General features: G+C 37.2%; 3 protein-coding genes across 3 annotated transcripts; all 3 read left to right on the forward strand.

Moving 5' to 3' along the window:
* The first annotated feature begins 45 nt into the window (after positions 1-45).
* On the forward strand, positions 46-927 carry LOC114578567 (uncharacterized mitochondrial protein AtMg00810-like). The gene has a single exon (XM_028691848.1). It carries the CDS (start codon positions 46-48, stop codon positions 925-927), a length of 882 nt encoding a protein of 293 aa, XP_028547681.1.
* Positions 928-5,491: 4,564 nt separating this feature from the next.
* Positions 5,492-6,791, forward strand: LOC110116592. The gene is made up of 2 exons (XM_020850240.2): positions 5,492-6,320; positions 6,413-6,791. The coding sequence occupies exons 1-2, from the start codon at positions 6,146-6,148 to the stop codon at positions 6,562-6,564; spliced, it is 327 nt and encodes a 108-aa protein (XP_020705899.1). The 5' UTR covers positions 5,492-6,145; the 3' UTR covers positions 6,565-6,791.
* A 5,938-nt stretch (positions 6,792-12,729) lies between these two features.
* On the forward strand, positions 12,730-16,653 carry LOC110116578 (lysM domain receptor-like kinase 3). The gene is made up of 9 exons (XM_020850221.2): positions 12,730-13,438; positions 13,538-13,717; positions 13,799-13,935; positions 14,011-14,206; positions 14,287-14,438; positions 14,658-14,755; positions 15,221-15,359; positions 15,457-15,555; positions 16,241-16,653. The coding sequence occupies exons 1-9, from the start codon at positions 12,730-12,732 to the stop codon at positions 16,403-16,405; spliced, it is 1,875 nt and encodes a 624-aa protein (XP_020705880.2). The 3' UTR covers positions 16,406-16,653.
* Positions 16,654-17,221: the final 568 nt, after the last annotated feature.

Raw genomic sequence — 17,221 nt, forward strand, 5'->3', positions numbered from 1 at the left:
TCAGCGATCCAACAGCTCGTTCAACAATTACAACTTAAATTTACCATGAAGAATCTTGGTTCGCCGACTCACTTCCTAGGCATCAAAATTGATACAACCGCTGATAAGTATTTTTTATCTCAAGCGTTCTATGCGAAATCTATCGTTGAACTAGCTGAGTTGCAAAACTGCAACTCAGTTGCTAATCCCTGTGTAACGAAAATTGCAGGCAATTTGTCCACTTCCGCTCCCTGTTTTTCTCCAGCCGTCTATCGCCAACTGATCGGATCTCTCCAATATTTGACTCTTACACGACCAGACATCGCCTACGCCGTCAACGCTCTGTCTCAGCATATGCACGATCCAGCCTCAGCTCATACCTCCTTGTTGAAAAAGCTTATCCGATACATCAAAGGGACCACCGAGTTCGGTCTGCCAATTACAAAATCAACTCTACTGCTCAAGACATACTCCGATGCGGACTGGGCATCGGATCCCGTCACCCGGAAATCAACGTCCGGCTTCTGCACGTTTTTGGGCGACACACTTGTTTCCTGGACCGTTAAGAAGCAAACTACTGTGTCCCGCTCATCAACTGAATCTGAATATCGCGCATTAGCTGCAGCAACGGCGGACACCATTTGGCTCAAAAAGCTGCTCGCCGACTTTCGTATTGATCATCCGGAACCGGTGGACGTCTTCTGCGACAACACCTCAACCATTGCTCTCGCTAATAATCCCGTTTTTCATGCGCGCACAAAGCACATTGAAATTGATCAACGGTTTGTTCATGAGCATATTCAGAACAAAGTCATTCGGTTACTATCCATCAGCACGATAGATCAGCTAGCTGACATCCTCACAAAGCCGTTATCCACTCCTCGCTTCAAGTTGCTGCGATCCAAACTGACCATTTTCTCTAATTCTCAGTTTGAGGGGGGATGTTAGTGTATTTAAATAAGATGTACAGTCAGCAATTCCCTTTATCTCTCTATTTCTTGTAAACCAGTAACGTGGTCACACGTGTAAAGTCCCTCTTAGATGTCTATTTAGGGATCTACTCTGTAACCGATAAAGACAAGAAAATATACATCATTAATTTGCTTTTACTGTTCATCTTCTTCCTCAAATGAGTTCTTGCTGTTCAAGGCTAGAATAAGAATTTCTACATATTTTACTCCTTGTAGTTTTTTTCCTCCATATATCATCAGAGGCAACGTGGAGCCTTTTTCTTTTTAAACCTTCAACCTATTTTGGGCAACTTGCAACCTTCTTTTTCAGCATAATTTTAGAGATGAAAATTTAATAAATTATAATATTGTAGATTGTCAATAAGAGGATCTTAATTTTCAATTCAGGTAAGTTAAATTTGAGTTAATTTTTTCAATTACTGATATGCAACTTCAAGATCGATGGTTTCATTTGAGACTGTTTTTTTATTGTTCTTAAAACAGTTTTCTAATATAAACGAAGCCAAATTTAAAACAGCTTTCTAATACAAACAAAGTCAAATTTAAATTTTTGTCTAAAAAATTACTTTGAAAATCATTAAAAAGTGGTTCCAAATGAAGCCAAAATACTGAGTTGCGGCTTAAAAATTAAACGCGACTTAAGTGGGTGAAGAAAAATGAAAAAACAAGCTCAAAAAGTCCAAGTCAACGCTCGGGGTCATCACTTACCAGTCCTCGCCAACCAAGCCAGTTAATGCTCCGGTAACTTACATGACCGAAACGTCAAACCCATGGCCCGCCAATTGGATCCTCTCCTCTCCTCTCCTCTCCTCTACTCTTTATGAGCCTCCAACCACACCAAAGAAAGCCCAAAGATGGTCCTTCTCCGGCGAGAAATGGCCGTCTCCGCGGTTAAAAAGCTCGTCTTCCTCGGCCTGGCTATCACCCTCCTCCTCCTCTGCTTCTTCACCACCCCCTCCTACTCTGATCCATTCTGTATGTTTCTGTTTCTCCAAGCCGCTAGGCTTCATTATAATGCTTCTTTATTCAATTCTATCGAAGATTTGGTCTTACTTTGTTGGCTCCTACTACAGGTTTTGGAAGGTTCGGCTGCAATATTGAAGGTCGGAGGCTGCCTTACCCTCCGCCGCCAAATCCGAATAAGACGATTCGGCAGGATGACCCTCGAGCTCCACCCCTTGGAGCCGCTCCACCTAAATTCCCCATGCACATTTAGGCTTCGTTTGAGATGGTTTTCTTACTACTTCTTAAAGCAATTTTCTCGCATAAAAATTTTAATTTTGTACTAAAAAATCACTTTAAGAAACAGCAATAAAGTCGTATCAAACAAGCTTAAGTGGGTGGGGCGGCTTTTTTATTGCTTTTTGTTGGATATTTGTTCCTAGATTTAGGATTGCTTTTAGTTTAGATTTCTTGTTTGACATATATGACCAATAGTGTAGCTATTTGTATAGCTTTAAGAGTCTATATATAGGAGCTCTTTAAGTTGCAATAAGTAGCCAAGAGAAATAAAAAATTTCTACATCTCTCTTCTTCTTCCCTCTCCTCCTCCTCCTCCTCCTCCTCAAGAAGCTCATGTAGTAAGTGCTTCTTCCTCAAGAGAAGGATCTTACACTTTTTAAATCAACTTTTTAATAAAAAATTATTATTTTTAATTTAAAAACTACTTTTAAAATCAATAAAAAAGCCAACCCAAACCAAAAGAGAAATTCTGCACAAATACAAAGCTATTGAGAGTGTGTATTTAATAACAAAGCTTTTATTTTGTTGCATATAATCTCTCTTGCATCACTAGTTTCTTATTGTATTTAGAGATCTCTTTATCATAAGCAATCTTATAATGCTTGATTTTTTGGCTAGCCAATTCATTATGTCATCAAGAAATGGCCAAAAATTCAAAGATTAGTTATCTGGAAATTATGATCGAATTGATTACTTATGCTTGATTGAAATTTGCTGAATCTTCACTACAATAAAATATCCTATCATTAAGAGGTAGATCCATTAGCAATAGCTAAAGATCTGCTAATATCATTAGGGATCGATGGAATTTCCGATGGATAAATGATTCAAACGAAGCCTCAATTTTTTTGCTAAAAAGCTGCTTTAAGAAGCGGTGAGAAAGTCGTCCCAAACGAAGCCTTAATTGTCCTCGTATGGGAGCATATATGAGATGAGTGGCCTACTAGAAAGTTACACTAATGAGACAAAACTATGAGACCATTAAACTAAGCAGACAATATTTGCACAATGTGGAATGTATTTAGTTTGTAACAAAACTTGTAAACATAAATTGATAATTACTTGTAATCGAGAATTTGGTTGTTTTGGACTAAAAAAAATTGAGATGATTTGTATATATATTTGGTTTCATGTATTAGAAAGTGTTCAGTGTTTCTCAAGAATTGAGATGATGTGATGAAATTAGCTTTAAAAGTCAAAAAATAACAACACCAAATTAGAAACAGTTTAGTGTGCTTGTCAATAAGAGAGTGAAGTTCATCAAGAATTGCCCCCACAAAAGAATTATAGTCATGTTAATAGGCCGAAGAACGCCTCTTCGGACAGCAATGTAGGACATTTGCTATAGCTCAATCATGAACACCCCTGGCCTTAAATGTATCAAGTGTCACGATTTTGGCCACATCATATCAAATTGTTCAAATCGGTTTGTTGTTTTCTTCGTCGAAGAAATAACCTAAGAGGAGAAACTGTGAATAATATTGGAAGGAGTCTTGAATCGCACTAGTGAACTGGTTTTGCATGAATGACTACGAATTATTGGTTATTGGAAGAATTTTGAATGCCAAGCATGAAAAAGAAGGTAAACAATATTTTTCATATCCAATGCACGATCCATGAAAGATATACTGGAATGTGTGAAAATGTGTCTAACACAAATGTTGGCGGAATACGGCTTGTTGGCTCTAGACCAACTGATATTGCTACATGTGAGGTGTTGGTCCAATTTTAATTAGGTTATTATTGTATGTTATCACAATATTGTAAAGCTTTATAAATAGATGCCTTATGTAATGTAAATATTTAGAAAAAAAATTTAATAAAACTTTAGGTAGATTTTCCTTCTAAATTCTGCCTCCTCTCTCTCCTCCCTACACTATGCGTCGGGTACATTTATAAGCTTTAGGAATCAAATTTTGAACCTTTCATGATAAGTTTGTGTAGGTTTACTTTGATGTAATAATGGCGTACAACCACACTCTCAGTGACGCAAAGCCTTTAACAAATCTTTCAAGTACTCCACAAGCATCAAACTATGCCAACTTGAAGAAGTGCCAGTTTTTTATTTTATTGGCTACGGCATTTTAGTAGGATGAACAAAAATTGATCTGGTCAGGATTGAACCTATCTTGAAATGACCACCCCTACAATAAGTCACTATTGCGATAAGGTTCCGGGACTTGGTTGTTTTTTCATCATATATTTATTTAACATTTTAGCTCCATCATCATCATATTGTTGATGGAACATTAGAACTCCTAAAAGCTGAATGATTTTTCTAGGGGTGTCAATTTTGGGTTACGAGTTGGATTCAAGTTGAACCTGAAGCTGACCCGACACTATTCGGATTCGGATCAACCCGACCCATTTTAGCAAATTGGTCAATTTTTGCGACCCGAACCTGACCCGCTTTGGGTCAACCTGACCCGCCATGAATTTACGAGAAGAATCATGCGAAGATAGGGACCCGGGTGAGGCATCGATGGAGGACCAGTGTTACGGTGCATGGGAGTGAGACGATGACTCAGCGAGGATGGCATTTGGCTAGCGAACGATCAGGACCCGGATGGCGACGGATGGGACGCGGATGGCGATGGATGACGCGGAGTTACTTCTGATTTGGCCACCACTACTTCGGCGCTACTTCCGATCCTTTTGGTAGCGACAGGCCGGCAGAGGAGCGACAGTGGCTCTCAGACCGTTAGACGAATGGCGGACGAAGTGACGGATGCGACGTCGCATCCCATGAAGTGACGGACGTGACCACGAAGTGTTGGACTCAACCCGGGGTCAAACAGATGCGAATCATGCGATAGAGATGGTTCCTAAGTCAATCCAAACCAGACCAATTTTTGCAAACGGGTCGAAATCTCTAACTTGAACCTGACCCGCTTCAGATTTGGGTCAACACGAACATGAAATTTCCTGGTCAGTTTCGGATCGGATTCTCAGGCAGTGTCCAATATTGACACCCCTGAATTTTAGTGGACAAATCATGCTGATGCAAGCTTCAATTATCTACCCAAGCAAGTAACATCCACCCCAGTGCTAGCACTGTTTGATTTTAGTCAAGTTTTTTAAGTTGGATGTGATGCATAAAATTTGAGAATTAGAGCATTGAATTAGAGCATTGCTAAGTCAAGGAGGTCATCCCATTGCATTTTTATTGAAGAACTCACTGACACCAGAAGAAAAAAATTCCACCTATGATAAAAGAGTTTAGCAATTGTGCGAGCTCTTAATCATTGAAGTCATTACTTATTGGCTAATGAGTTCATTTTACTTTCAAATCATAAATTAAAGGTTAGATATGCTGCATGGGTTGAGTGCCTCTCTTCTTTCCAACACATCTTAGAGTATAAATATGGACACCTGAATCAAGTGGCTGATGCATTAAGCATGTGGTAGCTTCTATTGCACACATTGTAAGCAAAAAACATGGGATTTGAAGCATTGAAGGACTGAGCTCACGCGTGCAGCTCATTGGTAGAACTGTAGAGGCGAAGTAATTCCTCACGGTGGCTCATATTCGAAGCCCCTAACATTCTTTTAAAAAAAAAAAAAAAAAACATTGAAGGACTTTTATGCATGTGATATTGACTTTCGAGAGCTTGGGGAAAAATGCCAATTGATAACCTTAACTCACCGCCATTATCATGTAGTTAATGAATATTTATTAGTTCAATGCTGCCACACCTTTCTGCATTTTTTTTTTCAGAAAATTTAAACGATTCAATAGCAAAATCACATATCCGAATCTGAAAGGAACTCATCCAAAACTTCTTCTCTCAGAACTGTTAAAAATAAAAATTATCCTCATATCTTTTTGGGCAGCTCTACCTACAAAAATAAAAAATAAAAAATCAGAAGTCAATGGTTCAGCCCGTGACTCCCCAGCCTCCAACCAAGCGCAGCTAATGCCTCTGTAACAAGCTGACCAAAACGTCAAACCAATGGCCCGCCAAGTGGATCCTCTGCCCATAATATCACCACCCAGAAGACAGAAGATCAGCATTTCCTCACCAGAAATGGCATTCTCCATGGCGAAAAGGCTCGTCTTCCTCAGCATGGCTATCTCCCTCCTCCTCCTCTGCTTCTTCTCCATCCCCTCCTACTCTGCTCCACTATGTAAACTAATCTTTCTCCAAGCCACTGCTTTTCATTATAATGCCTTATTCAGTTCTACTGGTGATAAAGTATTGATCTTTTTGCTCCTGCAGGTTTTGAAAGGTTTGCCTGCAGCAATGGAGGTCGGAGGCTGCCATATTACCCGCCGCCGCCGGTTGAGAACAGGCAGAATAGGCAGGACGACCCTAGAGCACCGCCCATCAGAGATCAATCTGCTCCACCTTCACCAAGCACAATAACATGATCAAGAGAAAACCACACAAATAAAAGGAGATCGAGGGAATAAAGGCTGACCAGCTTCTCATCAGTTTTTTTAGTTAGTAAATAAAGATATCGAATAAAGCTTTGATCTTGTTGTATCTAATGAATCTCCGATCTCTCTCTCATAATCTATTTGCCTTGCTTGGCTTGTTTGCTAATTCTTTTCCTGAAACTTCCAATAAATTTTGCTTTGCGAGTTGTTTGTGGTAATATTTTTCACATCATAATTTGTTTTATAGCTCTTTATTATGAACGATAAATTTTCTTCGAAATTTTATTATCAATCTAATCATTAGAATTGCCATACATCACATCTATAATCCATTGAACTTATGGTGTCGGAATTATTAAAAAAAATGTTATACAACCAAAAAGCTTTCTAATAGTGCTTCAATAACAAAATTAAATAAGAGATGATAAATTTCATTTTTGTTGAGATTAGTTATTACTTATGATGAGTCTCTTATCAGCATTATAGCTAAGAAGTTGACTGCCTCACTTTATTAGCTGGAGATGTTACTTCTCCACATATATCTTCATCTAGCATACTTCCTCGCTTTCTCTTTATCAAGCAGCCTCTCCATGAGCTTTATGTTTTATGGTATTGATTGCTCCTCAAATTTGCAGCCTGTTTCATAAGACATTATGTACACAACTCATCTTGGTCTGTTGATTGGGAGCTTAGGCTACCAACAAAGAGGTCTTGGGTTCGAGCCTTGTGTATGCGATGTGTGTGTGAGTCTGCCTTAATTGGCCTAAATGCCTAAAAAAAAGACTTTATGTTACTTTCTTCTTTTTAAGAAGTATCATATCCATTCTGTAGATGATCATACCCGCAAATATCTAATTACGAAACTTCAAAGTCAACACTATTGGATGTGCTGATTATGCTTTATGTATGTCTTATAAGAGATTGTCCTTGATGATATTGACTAAGGATGCATATGTTCCAAATGATTTCGACCTGAGTATTCGTCTATGCATATCTTTATTTGGAGAAGCACTCACCTTATGATGACTTAACTCTTTTAACAACTCTTCCCTGTCAAGGCCATTTGCCTTCCACACATATCCACGTCAAAGCTACAGGAAGTATACACATACAAAATATCCACTTATTGCTTCATTAAATGTGGTTGTCCTCGGCTCGTAGCCACACTTGCCGAAAAAACTTTTCCCAAAAAGGACCCACCACTCATCAAGGGGCATTCATCTTCAAGAACCCGCCTAAAGTTTTCATCCTATCATCTACGGAAATTAGCTCAAACTATCACATCCTTGCTGAATTCTCCCAACTATTTGCTTATCCTAGTGGACTACCACTCTCAAGAACCCATAACCACTAGGTCATCCTACATCTCGACTCCAAGTCGATAAGCATTCAACCTTATCAATACCCTTTCTACCATAATGTAGCAATTGAACAAATGATGCGGGAAATCCTATGATCAAGATGAATTTGACCCAGCACCAAACCCTTCTCATTCCTAATTCTTCCAGTAAAAATGATATCAGTAGCTGGCATTTTTTGCATAGACTATCATGTATTGAACAACATCACCATAAAAAAAGAAAAATCACAATCCAATCCTTGATGAACTCCTAAACAAGCTATACACTGTGCCAATTTTTCTCCAAAATCAACTTAAAATCTAGATACCATCAAATTTGATTGCAATAGGAAGATAATTTGAAGGTCGTTTTTCAAATACATGCGGGACATAACAAGTTCTTTGTAAAATGACTTATTCCTACCCTACCTCTACCGGCTCTTCTTAATTTTTTTGACAACTTCTTGGTTTGGTCAACAATTTTTTTTTTTTTTTAAGAAAGTGCAAATTGCATTAAAACTAAAAATGAAAAGTACATAAAAATCTAAGTGATAGAGAGTCTATCACAATCTTCACTTACCATATTAACAAATGACGGAGGAAGACTATTGAAAGAAGAAACATCCCAATAAAAATTATCAGAAGTGACTGATGAAATACAGTAATCTGTCACCTTATTACAAATACTATTAATATAGTGAAAAACAACATTATTAAAATCTTTGGTTTACAAATGAAAACACCTTTGTTGCCTCTATATGATATAATCTGCACTCACTGACAACCACTTATGTGCTAAAAATCAAAATAAATGTTTGAAGTCATTGAAGTGCACTAACTAGGCTACTTCGTCTTTGAACAAAGAGTGGCACTAGCCGATCCCTCCAAAATTCAAGTGGTACTTAGCTAGCCCACCCCTACAATGTTCAAGGGGTGTGCAACTTCATTGGCCTCTCCATATACTATCAAAATTCATCCACAACTTTGAGGTATTGGCAGCCCCCCCTTATATTGCTGGTCATAAACTATGTTGCACTAATACAGATACGGTGACGGATGCGATACGATACGGATACGGGACACGCCAATTCTTAATAATAAAGGATACGGGTAGGACGCGAATACGCCATTATAATTTATAAATCATACATAAAAATTAAGAAATATCTCAAAGCATAATATTTGAGATGACAAAAAAATCAAAGCAACATCATTTGTAACATTGTAGCTTATAATATCAAAATAAAAGTAAGCATTGAGTAAAGGGAAGAGTTAAAACTTATTGCCTAATAAGAATTTTGTGACATGATTTCACTAATAATGTTGTTGCATGATTTGGTGGCCTAGCATGTTTAGTGAATAACATATGAGAGCTATACTTTTTTTTTTTTCATTTAAGAAGACATACAAACCACAATTATATGATTTTCTTAATACATGAAACAAAAATCAAAGCATTACAAATGCAAAATAATTTGATGCCTTAATATCCTATTTTCTAGTAAACTAACATCAATGTAAATGGATCCTGGGTTAAAAAATGAGAGAACCTTGCTCGCATCCGTGGAAGTAAATATGATACGCCTTTTTTTTGGATTTTTCGTCTTTCAACGGACACCCGAAAGAGCCTAGCCAGATACTTAACTATGTACAAGAGCAAGGTTCGTAATGGTACATAGTTAAGTATCTAGCTAGGCCTAGTTATGGAATGTGAAATGTCATCGTCATTATTCCTATTAGCTAGTTAATTGTAATGCAAAGTGTAATGGGTAGTCAATTGTATTAGGAAGTTATTTGTTGTAATGGGTAATTCATTGTACTGGGAAGTCGTTTATCATAATTGAAAAAAGTATTTAACAAACGATCATTGTAAAGGTTGATCATGAATTATTATTTTTTGAATTAGATAAGTTACATCTATAGTTTATTTAATCTGGAACAGAAAAAAAGATGCTCATGGAAAATTATTTCTCTCAAAATTGGACGAGATAGGGTTGCAGGCCGGTTGGTCGACGGAAGCAAAATTCCTCCCGATCTCCCTCGTGTTCGAATCCCATAATATGCTTAAAAGAAAAAAAAAATAGACACATTCCTTATTGATGTATGTATCAGGAACAAGCAAATCACATATAAGTATCAAACACCAATAACTGAAAACTTTTGAACAAATATGAAATTTTCACTGATCCATTTTTCTAGCATTGTTGAAGCTACAGGTAACTTTCTTGCTGCTACCAAACTTGGTCAGGGTGGCTCTGGATCTGAAAATAAGGTGATTGGGGAGTTCTCAAGCAATTCTGTAACATTTCACAAATGAACATTGTTAACTTCTTACTTAACAATTATTTTGTATGTGAAAGCAACATTAACCTCATTTTGGAGGTTACCTTAAAGGCTAAAGCCAAACTAATAGCCTATGCATATATTGGTATAAAACACTTATTATAGTTTGGGAAGTTGGATTTTTCACCCTCCTCCCGTCATGCGCTCTGCTAGGGTTTTCATCCCGATCGGAGCCTCCTTCTCCGCTATCCTTTTCGTTGCCACTGGTGGCTCTTCTCCTCGCAGGAAAGTTTGGAAATCTTCTTTTATGTTTTCTTCTTAATTTTTGTGTGGGTTTTCTTTTGGCTAGTTTCTCCCCGTCATTTTTTGTCGATGGCGGGCAAGAGCCTACTTGATCCTGATTTTTTGGCTGACAAATCTACCTCTAAGTCTTTCTGCGATGCTTTATCTACCAAGCTTGATCAGGTTGGCTCTGGATTTTAAAATAAGGTGATTGGGGAGTTCTCAAGCAATCTTATAACATTTCACAAATGAACATTGTTAACTTCTTCCTTAATAATTATTCTGTATGTGAAAGCAACATTAACCTCATTTTAGAGGTTAGCTTAAAGGCTGAAGATAATATAATAGCCTGTGCACAGATTGGTATAAAACACTCATTACAGTTCCCACACACATGATGTTATGCTTGAAATTCTTCTTGGATGAAGAATGTTGGATCAGCTTGTTAAGGCTGTGTAAGTTTTTTCTGGCCCCGTTAAATAAAGAAAACAGTTATAAGTTCTTAAGGGATCAAGAGCTTTTTAAAAATATAATGTTTGAAGCAAAATCTAATGAGCCTATGATCCAACAATACAATAAAAAAAAGCTAGAAAACCACAAAGAGTCAGCAAGTAGACCAATTGAGTATGTGTAAGTTGTTAGTTCATAAGATATAAATTATGCTCTACAATTTAACAATATTGAGATGTATTAACTATAGTATAGTTATTTTAACTGAGGTTATTCTATTGGATAGTGTTTTTATTTCTTTGTGCATAATGTAATATGCATTAGGATTGATGGATTATCATATCAAGGCTCTCATTTTAATTATAAATACTCAATATTTGGATAAAGTTTTGTCTCTCAAACGGCGTTGAAAATTCTAATTATATTTACAAGTATTTTGATTTATATCGATTTGGAAATGGATCAATGCACCTTTAGCATCATCCAATTTGTATAATTGAAATGTTAGTTCCAAATATAAGTCGATTAAAAAAAAATTGGATGACCCTAAAGTCAATCCCGTAAATAGGGGTGTCAATATTTGGCACTACCCAAAAATTTGATCAGAATTCAACCCATAAATTTCGTGTTTGGGTTGACCTGAACCCGACTGGGTCGGGTTCGGGTTGACCCGAGAACTCAGAAATGACCCGGGCTAGGGCTACCCTCTCCGCCCGCGTAGCCTGCCCGATTCGCTTCAACCCATAAATTTGAGTTTCTTTTTTGTCTATACAAATCTTGTATTCAAATTGCATATTTTTGAATAAAAGAAGATGATTGAAGTTGCTCCGTAGATATAGAGTTTTCACGAACTCTAACCACGTAAATATTTATGTTCTTGTTTTTATTTTCCTGGAATTAGTTCTTTTCATATTTTGTGGTAATTAATAATTACTATTTTTAATTTTTGAAATAAATTTTGTAAAAGTACAATTACAAATAATCTATAACCTACTATCAAGATATTTTGAAATATTTCCAAAAAAAAAGATATTTTGAATATCAGGTTGGGTGGTTGATTCATCTCTTCCAGGCACAATACTTTATAATGGGATACTAAGATTTATTTGGACTCTTCAATTAATAACTAAAAGCCTCCCTAATAAAAAATAAAAATAAAAAATAAAAAACTAAAAGCCTCCCTAATCAAATATTTTTATGTTTTGACTATGGGTTTATAATAAAAGAAATCAATTCTAAAAGTTTATAATTCAAATAATTCAAAAGTTTTAATATTTAAAAATTACAATTGATAGGACAATTTTTTAATGATGAATGAATGGCTATATTAAATGCATAAATTACTCTTTCATCCAATTTCATCTAAAAATAATTAAAATTTTTAAGCAAATAAATGATAAATAATCTTCATAATTGATAATTAAAATTTATGGTTAAATTGCCCAATCCCCTAAAACTTCATTAAAAATATAATCCAATTTAATAAAAAAAAAAAAAAACAAAGCTTACAAATGGCACCTTAATGGAGCTATGTAGCGCGTAAAAATTATTAGAAAAAAACATCCTTCTGATGATAACTACGTCCTTAGCGCATGCCAATATGCCATCGATTTCAAGCTGGATTTAAAAATTTTGTGCCGTTGTGAATTGTGGCGATTAAAATATCTTATATAAAATTATTTTTTCGTTGTTTCTATAAAAATGAAGTCTGTATATAATTAATCAGTAAATTAAGCATAGTAGAATTCAGCTGCCATGGCGGGCGGGCTTATCTATGTTCTAGCTTCAAAAAATAAATGATCATGATCGTCTTCTTTCTCTCCTCCCCCGTTCCCTCCCCTCCCCTCCGCTCCCCCAATCACAACAAATCCATGCCTTTCCACCATCGCCACCCCTTCCTTCTCTTCCTCCTCTCAATCTCCTCCATCTCCCTCGCCTCAGCCGGAAACTCATCGTTCCCCATCCTCTGCAAAACTCCCTCCTCCTCCCCCACCTGCAACTCCTTCCTCTACGCCCAATCCCAAAACCTCCCTGTCTCCACCGTAGCCGCTATCTACTCCGCCAACGCCTCTCTCTCCCGCAACCTCACCCGCTCCACCGGCATCACCGACTATCTCCTTCAAGTACCCTGCACTTGCACCGCCACCAGCCAAGGCACCACCGCCCTCTTCTACGACACCAATTACCGCGTTATCGCCGGCGACACGGCTGACTATATCACCTCTAGTGTATTCAGCGGCTTGGCATGGAATATAGATCCCGGGCTCCAAGCAGGGCAATTGATCACGGTGCATCTGCCGTGTGGGTGTTTACCGGGCGGCGAGGCGATGATTGTGAGCTATGCAGTGGAGACGGGCGATACTCTATTGAAGATTGCTGAAATGTTTTCGGCTGATACAATCGAGACGGTTAAGATGAACTCTCAGCTCGCCGCTAATCCGGATTTTTTGAACCTTGGTTGGCTGCTATTTGTGCCGATGGGCACCGCCGCGCGGCGGCGCTCCGGCCGAGGTGAGCTCTATTGAATTTCAGCTTTAATTACATTTAGATAAAACATAACGCCTACTATACTCTAATTTACGTTGAAATTCGTATAAAATGATTGATTAGGGTTTTTGTTGGCTTTGGCGATAACGATACCGGTGATTCTTTTGATGCTCTGCATGTTGGTTCTATTGTTTCTATGGCGGAGACAGTCGCACAGAAAGCTTCAAGAGAAACAAATGAAGAGGAGTGTGAGTGCCAAGTCCGGACTCGCCATGCTGGAAAGCCAATACAATCTCGATGGGGGTAAGTAAGATAATTAATTAATCATTAGGCACTAATTACTTTTGCTCATTGCTGATTGTTGGTGCTAATTATGAGTAAAAGACAAGGCGTTTGAGTCGGATAGGCCGTTGATTTTTAGCCTGGAGGAGGTGGAGAGAGCCACGGCTAACTTCGATAGTTCAAGAGTGATTGGAGTGGGTGGATTTGGGAGTGTATATTATGGGATGCTTGGAGACAAGGTAATTAATTTGGGCACTAAGAAATTCATTAATCTCTGCTTATTGGTTAATTAACAGTGATTAATATGATTATAGGAGGTTGCAATTAAGAAGATGAAGTCAAACATGTCCAAAGAGTTCTTTGCAGAGCTGAAGGTCTTGTGCAGAGTGCACCACATAAATGTGGTAGAGTTGATTGGTTTTGCGAGTGGAGACGATCATTTGTATCTTGTGTATGAGTTTCTTCAGAATGGCTCGCTCAGCGATCATCTTCATGATCCACTTCTAAAAGGTGAAGAACTTCATCTTCTTTGCTTAAGCAATTGTGAAGTTACAGAAAGGAATACTTAGTAGTTGATGAATGGCAAGCAGGGCACCAGCCTCTATCATGGACTGCAAGAGCTCAGATAGCACTGGACACTGCAAGGGGGATCGAGTATATTCACGATTTCACTAAATCTCGCTATGTGCACAGAGATATAAAGACCAGTAACATTCTTCTGGATAATTGCCTAAGAGCAAAGGTAATCAATCCATAGTAACTTGAAAATTAAGGTTTGGTTTGGGCCCGCTTTCTTATTATTTCTTAAAGTTATTTTTTTTTTAATATTTAATATTTATACTAAAAAATTACTTTAAGAAGCAACAAAAAAGACGTCCTAAAGGAAACCTAAATTAAGAGCTCTTCCAGACTCTGTACTATGGTGCTTGAAGCCTTTTTCTTCATGCTTTTATTGTTTCAGGTCGGAGATTTTGGGCTTGCGAAGCTTGTGGAACGTAGCAGCGAAGATGACCTGATTGCTACTAAGTTGGTTGGAACTCCTGGTTATCTCCCTCCAGAGTAAGTTTTGCTGCTGTCATAACATGATCTACTTAGGCCTACTCCAACCAAATACCAAATGTATGAATGGGGTCGCTCTGAGCTCTGAGCTCCGAGCTCCAGCCGAACGGCAAAACTTTCGGTATTTGATTGCGGGTGAATAGTGCGACGTCAATATTGACGTCGCATTGTTCACCTGCGTTATTTTTCTGTGTCTACCAGATTTGCCAAAGAAACACGCGAAGGAAAAAGAAGATTACCTGGACACAAATGGAGTTGGATTGGAGATGAATCACACCATTTTTTTTGTTACACTGCATTTTGGAGTGGAAAATAAAATTTTCGGTTGGAGATGCCCTTATAGGCCAGCAGTCTACCATGATCTACCACTCATTTTTTTTTTTCTAATATATCATAGAAATTATTCTGCATTTACTAAGTTTTTTTGTAGTTCTAAAGTTTGAATTGCTGAGTAATTCTGAGCAGGTCACTTCTGGAGTTCCAGACATCCACCAAAACAGATGTGTTCGCATTCGGGGTAGTCATTGCAGAGCTCATCACAGGGCGCCGTGCATTGACTCGTGATAGTAAGGAAGCTACAAAAATGAAATCACTTGTTCCAGTTGTAAGTTATAGAGCAATATTCAGCATTTCAGCTCAATGAATTCTGTTCCAAAACAGAAACTTTGACAAACTATTTTGTTTATATTGTTCCGAAACAGATGAAAGCTGTTTTTATTGGGGAAGATCCCGAGCGAGGAATAGAGGAAATCGTTGATGGAAACCTTAGGAGCAGCTTCCCCATGGAATCAGTCTTTAAGGTTTGAATTTGAGTAAATGATTCCTAAATTTTTTATATGTATTTATTTTACTCCAAGATTTTTAAAGGTGTTCAATTTGATCTTTCAAACTCACAAAATTTGAACCAATATGATCTTATCATCAACTTAAGCCTTCGTTTGGGACGACTTTCTTATTGATTCATAAAGCAGCTTTCTAATAAAAGCAATAAAATTTTTTACTAGAAAGCTGCTTTAAGAAGCAGTAAGAAAGCCGTCCCAAATGAAGCCGTTCCAAATGAAGTCTTAGTCTTCGTTTGGAACAACTTTCTTATTACTTTCTAAAGCAACTTTTAAATACAAAATTTTCTTAATAAAAAGCTAAAAACAGTAAGAATGCAATCCCAAACGAAACTTTAGTTGTTTCTTTTAACAAAAATTGGTGGACAGAGGCTTTCCATGTGATATAAGTATTGAGATTTCTACTAAAAGTTCAAAATAACCTTAGTAAAAGCTTTGCCTGACTCCAATTAAGCCTTTGTTTGGGACAACTTTCTTACTACTTCATAAAGTAACTTTTTAGTATAAAAATTAAAATTTTATCCTAAAAAGCTGCTTTAAGAAGCAAAAACAAAGTCGTTTGGTCCAAACGAAGCCTAATTAAAAAATGGCTTCTTTCTGTCATTATATCCTGCTATTTCATTAACAATTTAACAATCTGTTACAGATGGCCGAGATCGCTGCTTGGTGTCTCAGCGATGACCCCCTGAACCGACCGGAAATAAGCGAGACAATCGTCAAGCTATCTCAGATTCTCTCGGCATCAATAGAATGGGAAGCATCTACTGGAGGAAGCGGTGAAGTATTCAGTGGCGTGTTAAATGGAAGATAACAGACATAAAAAAGCCCATTTTTTTAAGTTCTTGAAGGCTGCAAAGATGGTTCTTCTATTGCTGTAATATAAGTTGATAATGTTTTTGCTTGTTTTAAATCACATATTTCTATATATATAATGATAGTTTGTTTATATTAAAAGTTTGGTGCAGCTCTTATGAATCGCCATATGGAAGCTCATGAAACAATTTCAAACAAATTAGAGTCAGCAGAGCTGTGCTGAGGACAACTAGCTAGATAGACAAAGTCTTGAATATAGACAAGCTTATCATCAAATTTTAAAGTACTTTCATGTTTTTGCTTAGCTAAAATCACTTTTTTTTTCTCTATATGTGATGTAATTTACAGTTGTAGTTATAGGTTGTCTTCAACAGCTGGAGAATTTGAGGGTGGATAAATTCTTCATAACCAAATCAATGATCGGTGGACTGACTTTGTCTACCAATCTTATTATTTTACTTAAATATTCATGCTTGACTAAGGCTTCGTTTGAGACAGCTTTTTTGTTCCTTTCTAAAATAGCTTTCCAGTATAAAATTTTCTATACTGAAAAGTTGTTTTAGGAAGCAGTACGAAAGCTGTCCCAAATGAAGCCTAAATAATTCATAGCTAATACCAACTCAGAAACTTGTATAAAATTTAGGCTTTATTTGAGATGGCTTTCTTACTGATTCTTGAATCAACTTTTTGGTATAAAAATTAAAATTTGTGTACTAGAAAGTTGTTCGAAGAAGCACTAAGAAAGTCATCCCAAATGAAGTCTTAGCTGATGAATGGGTGGATTCTGATACTTTGGCTTCTTTGTTTTTACTGA

This window comes from Dendrobium catenatum, unplaced genomic scaffold (genome assembly GCF_001605985.2).
Source record: "Dendrobium catenatum unplaced genomic scaffold, ASM160598v2 original_scaffold_76227, whole genome shotgun sequence".
NCBI classification, from domain to species: Eukaryota; Viridiplantae; Streptophyta; class Magnoliopsida; order Asparagales; family Orchidaceae; genus Dendrobium; species Dendrobium catenatum.

Excerpts from the sequence above, each read along its gene's own strand:
- LOC114578567 (XM_028691848.1), top strand. The coding sequence starts at position 46 with ATGAAGAATCTTGGTTCGCCGACTCACTTCCTAGGCATCAAAATTGAT.
- LOC110116592 (XM_020850240.2), top strand. The coding sequence starts at position 6,146 with ATGGCCCGCCAAGTGGATCCTCTGCCCATAATATCACCACCCAGAAGA. Across the intron at positions 6,321-6,412 it reads CTCCTACTCTGCTCCACTAT|GTTTTGAAAGGTTTGCCTGC; the intron begins GTAAACTAATCT and ends TTGCTCCTGCAG.
- LOC110116578 (XM_020850221.2), top strand. The coding sequence starts at position 12,730 with ATGATCGTCTTCTTTCTCTCCTCCCCCGTTCCCTCCCCTCCCCTCCGC. Across the intron at positions 13,439-13,537 it reads GCGGCGGCGCTCCGGCCGAG|GGTTTTTGTTGGCTTTGGCG; the intron begins GTGAGCTCTATT and ends ATGATTGATTAG. Across the intron at positions 13,936-14,010 it reads ATGGGATGCTTGGAGACAAG|GAGGTTGCAATTAAGAAGAT; the intron begins GTAATTAATTTG and ends ATATGATTATAG.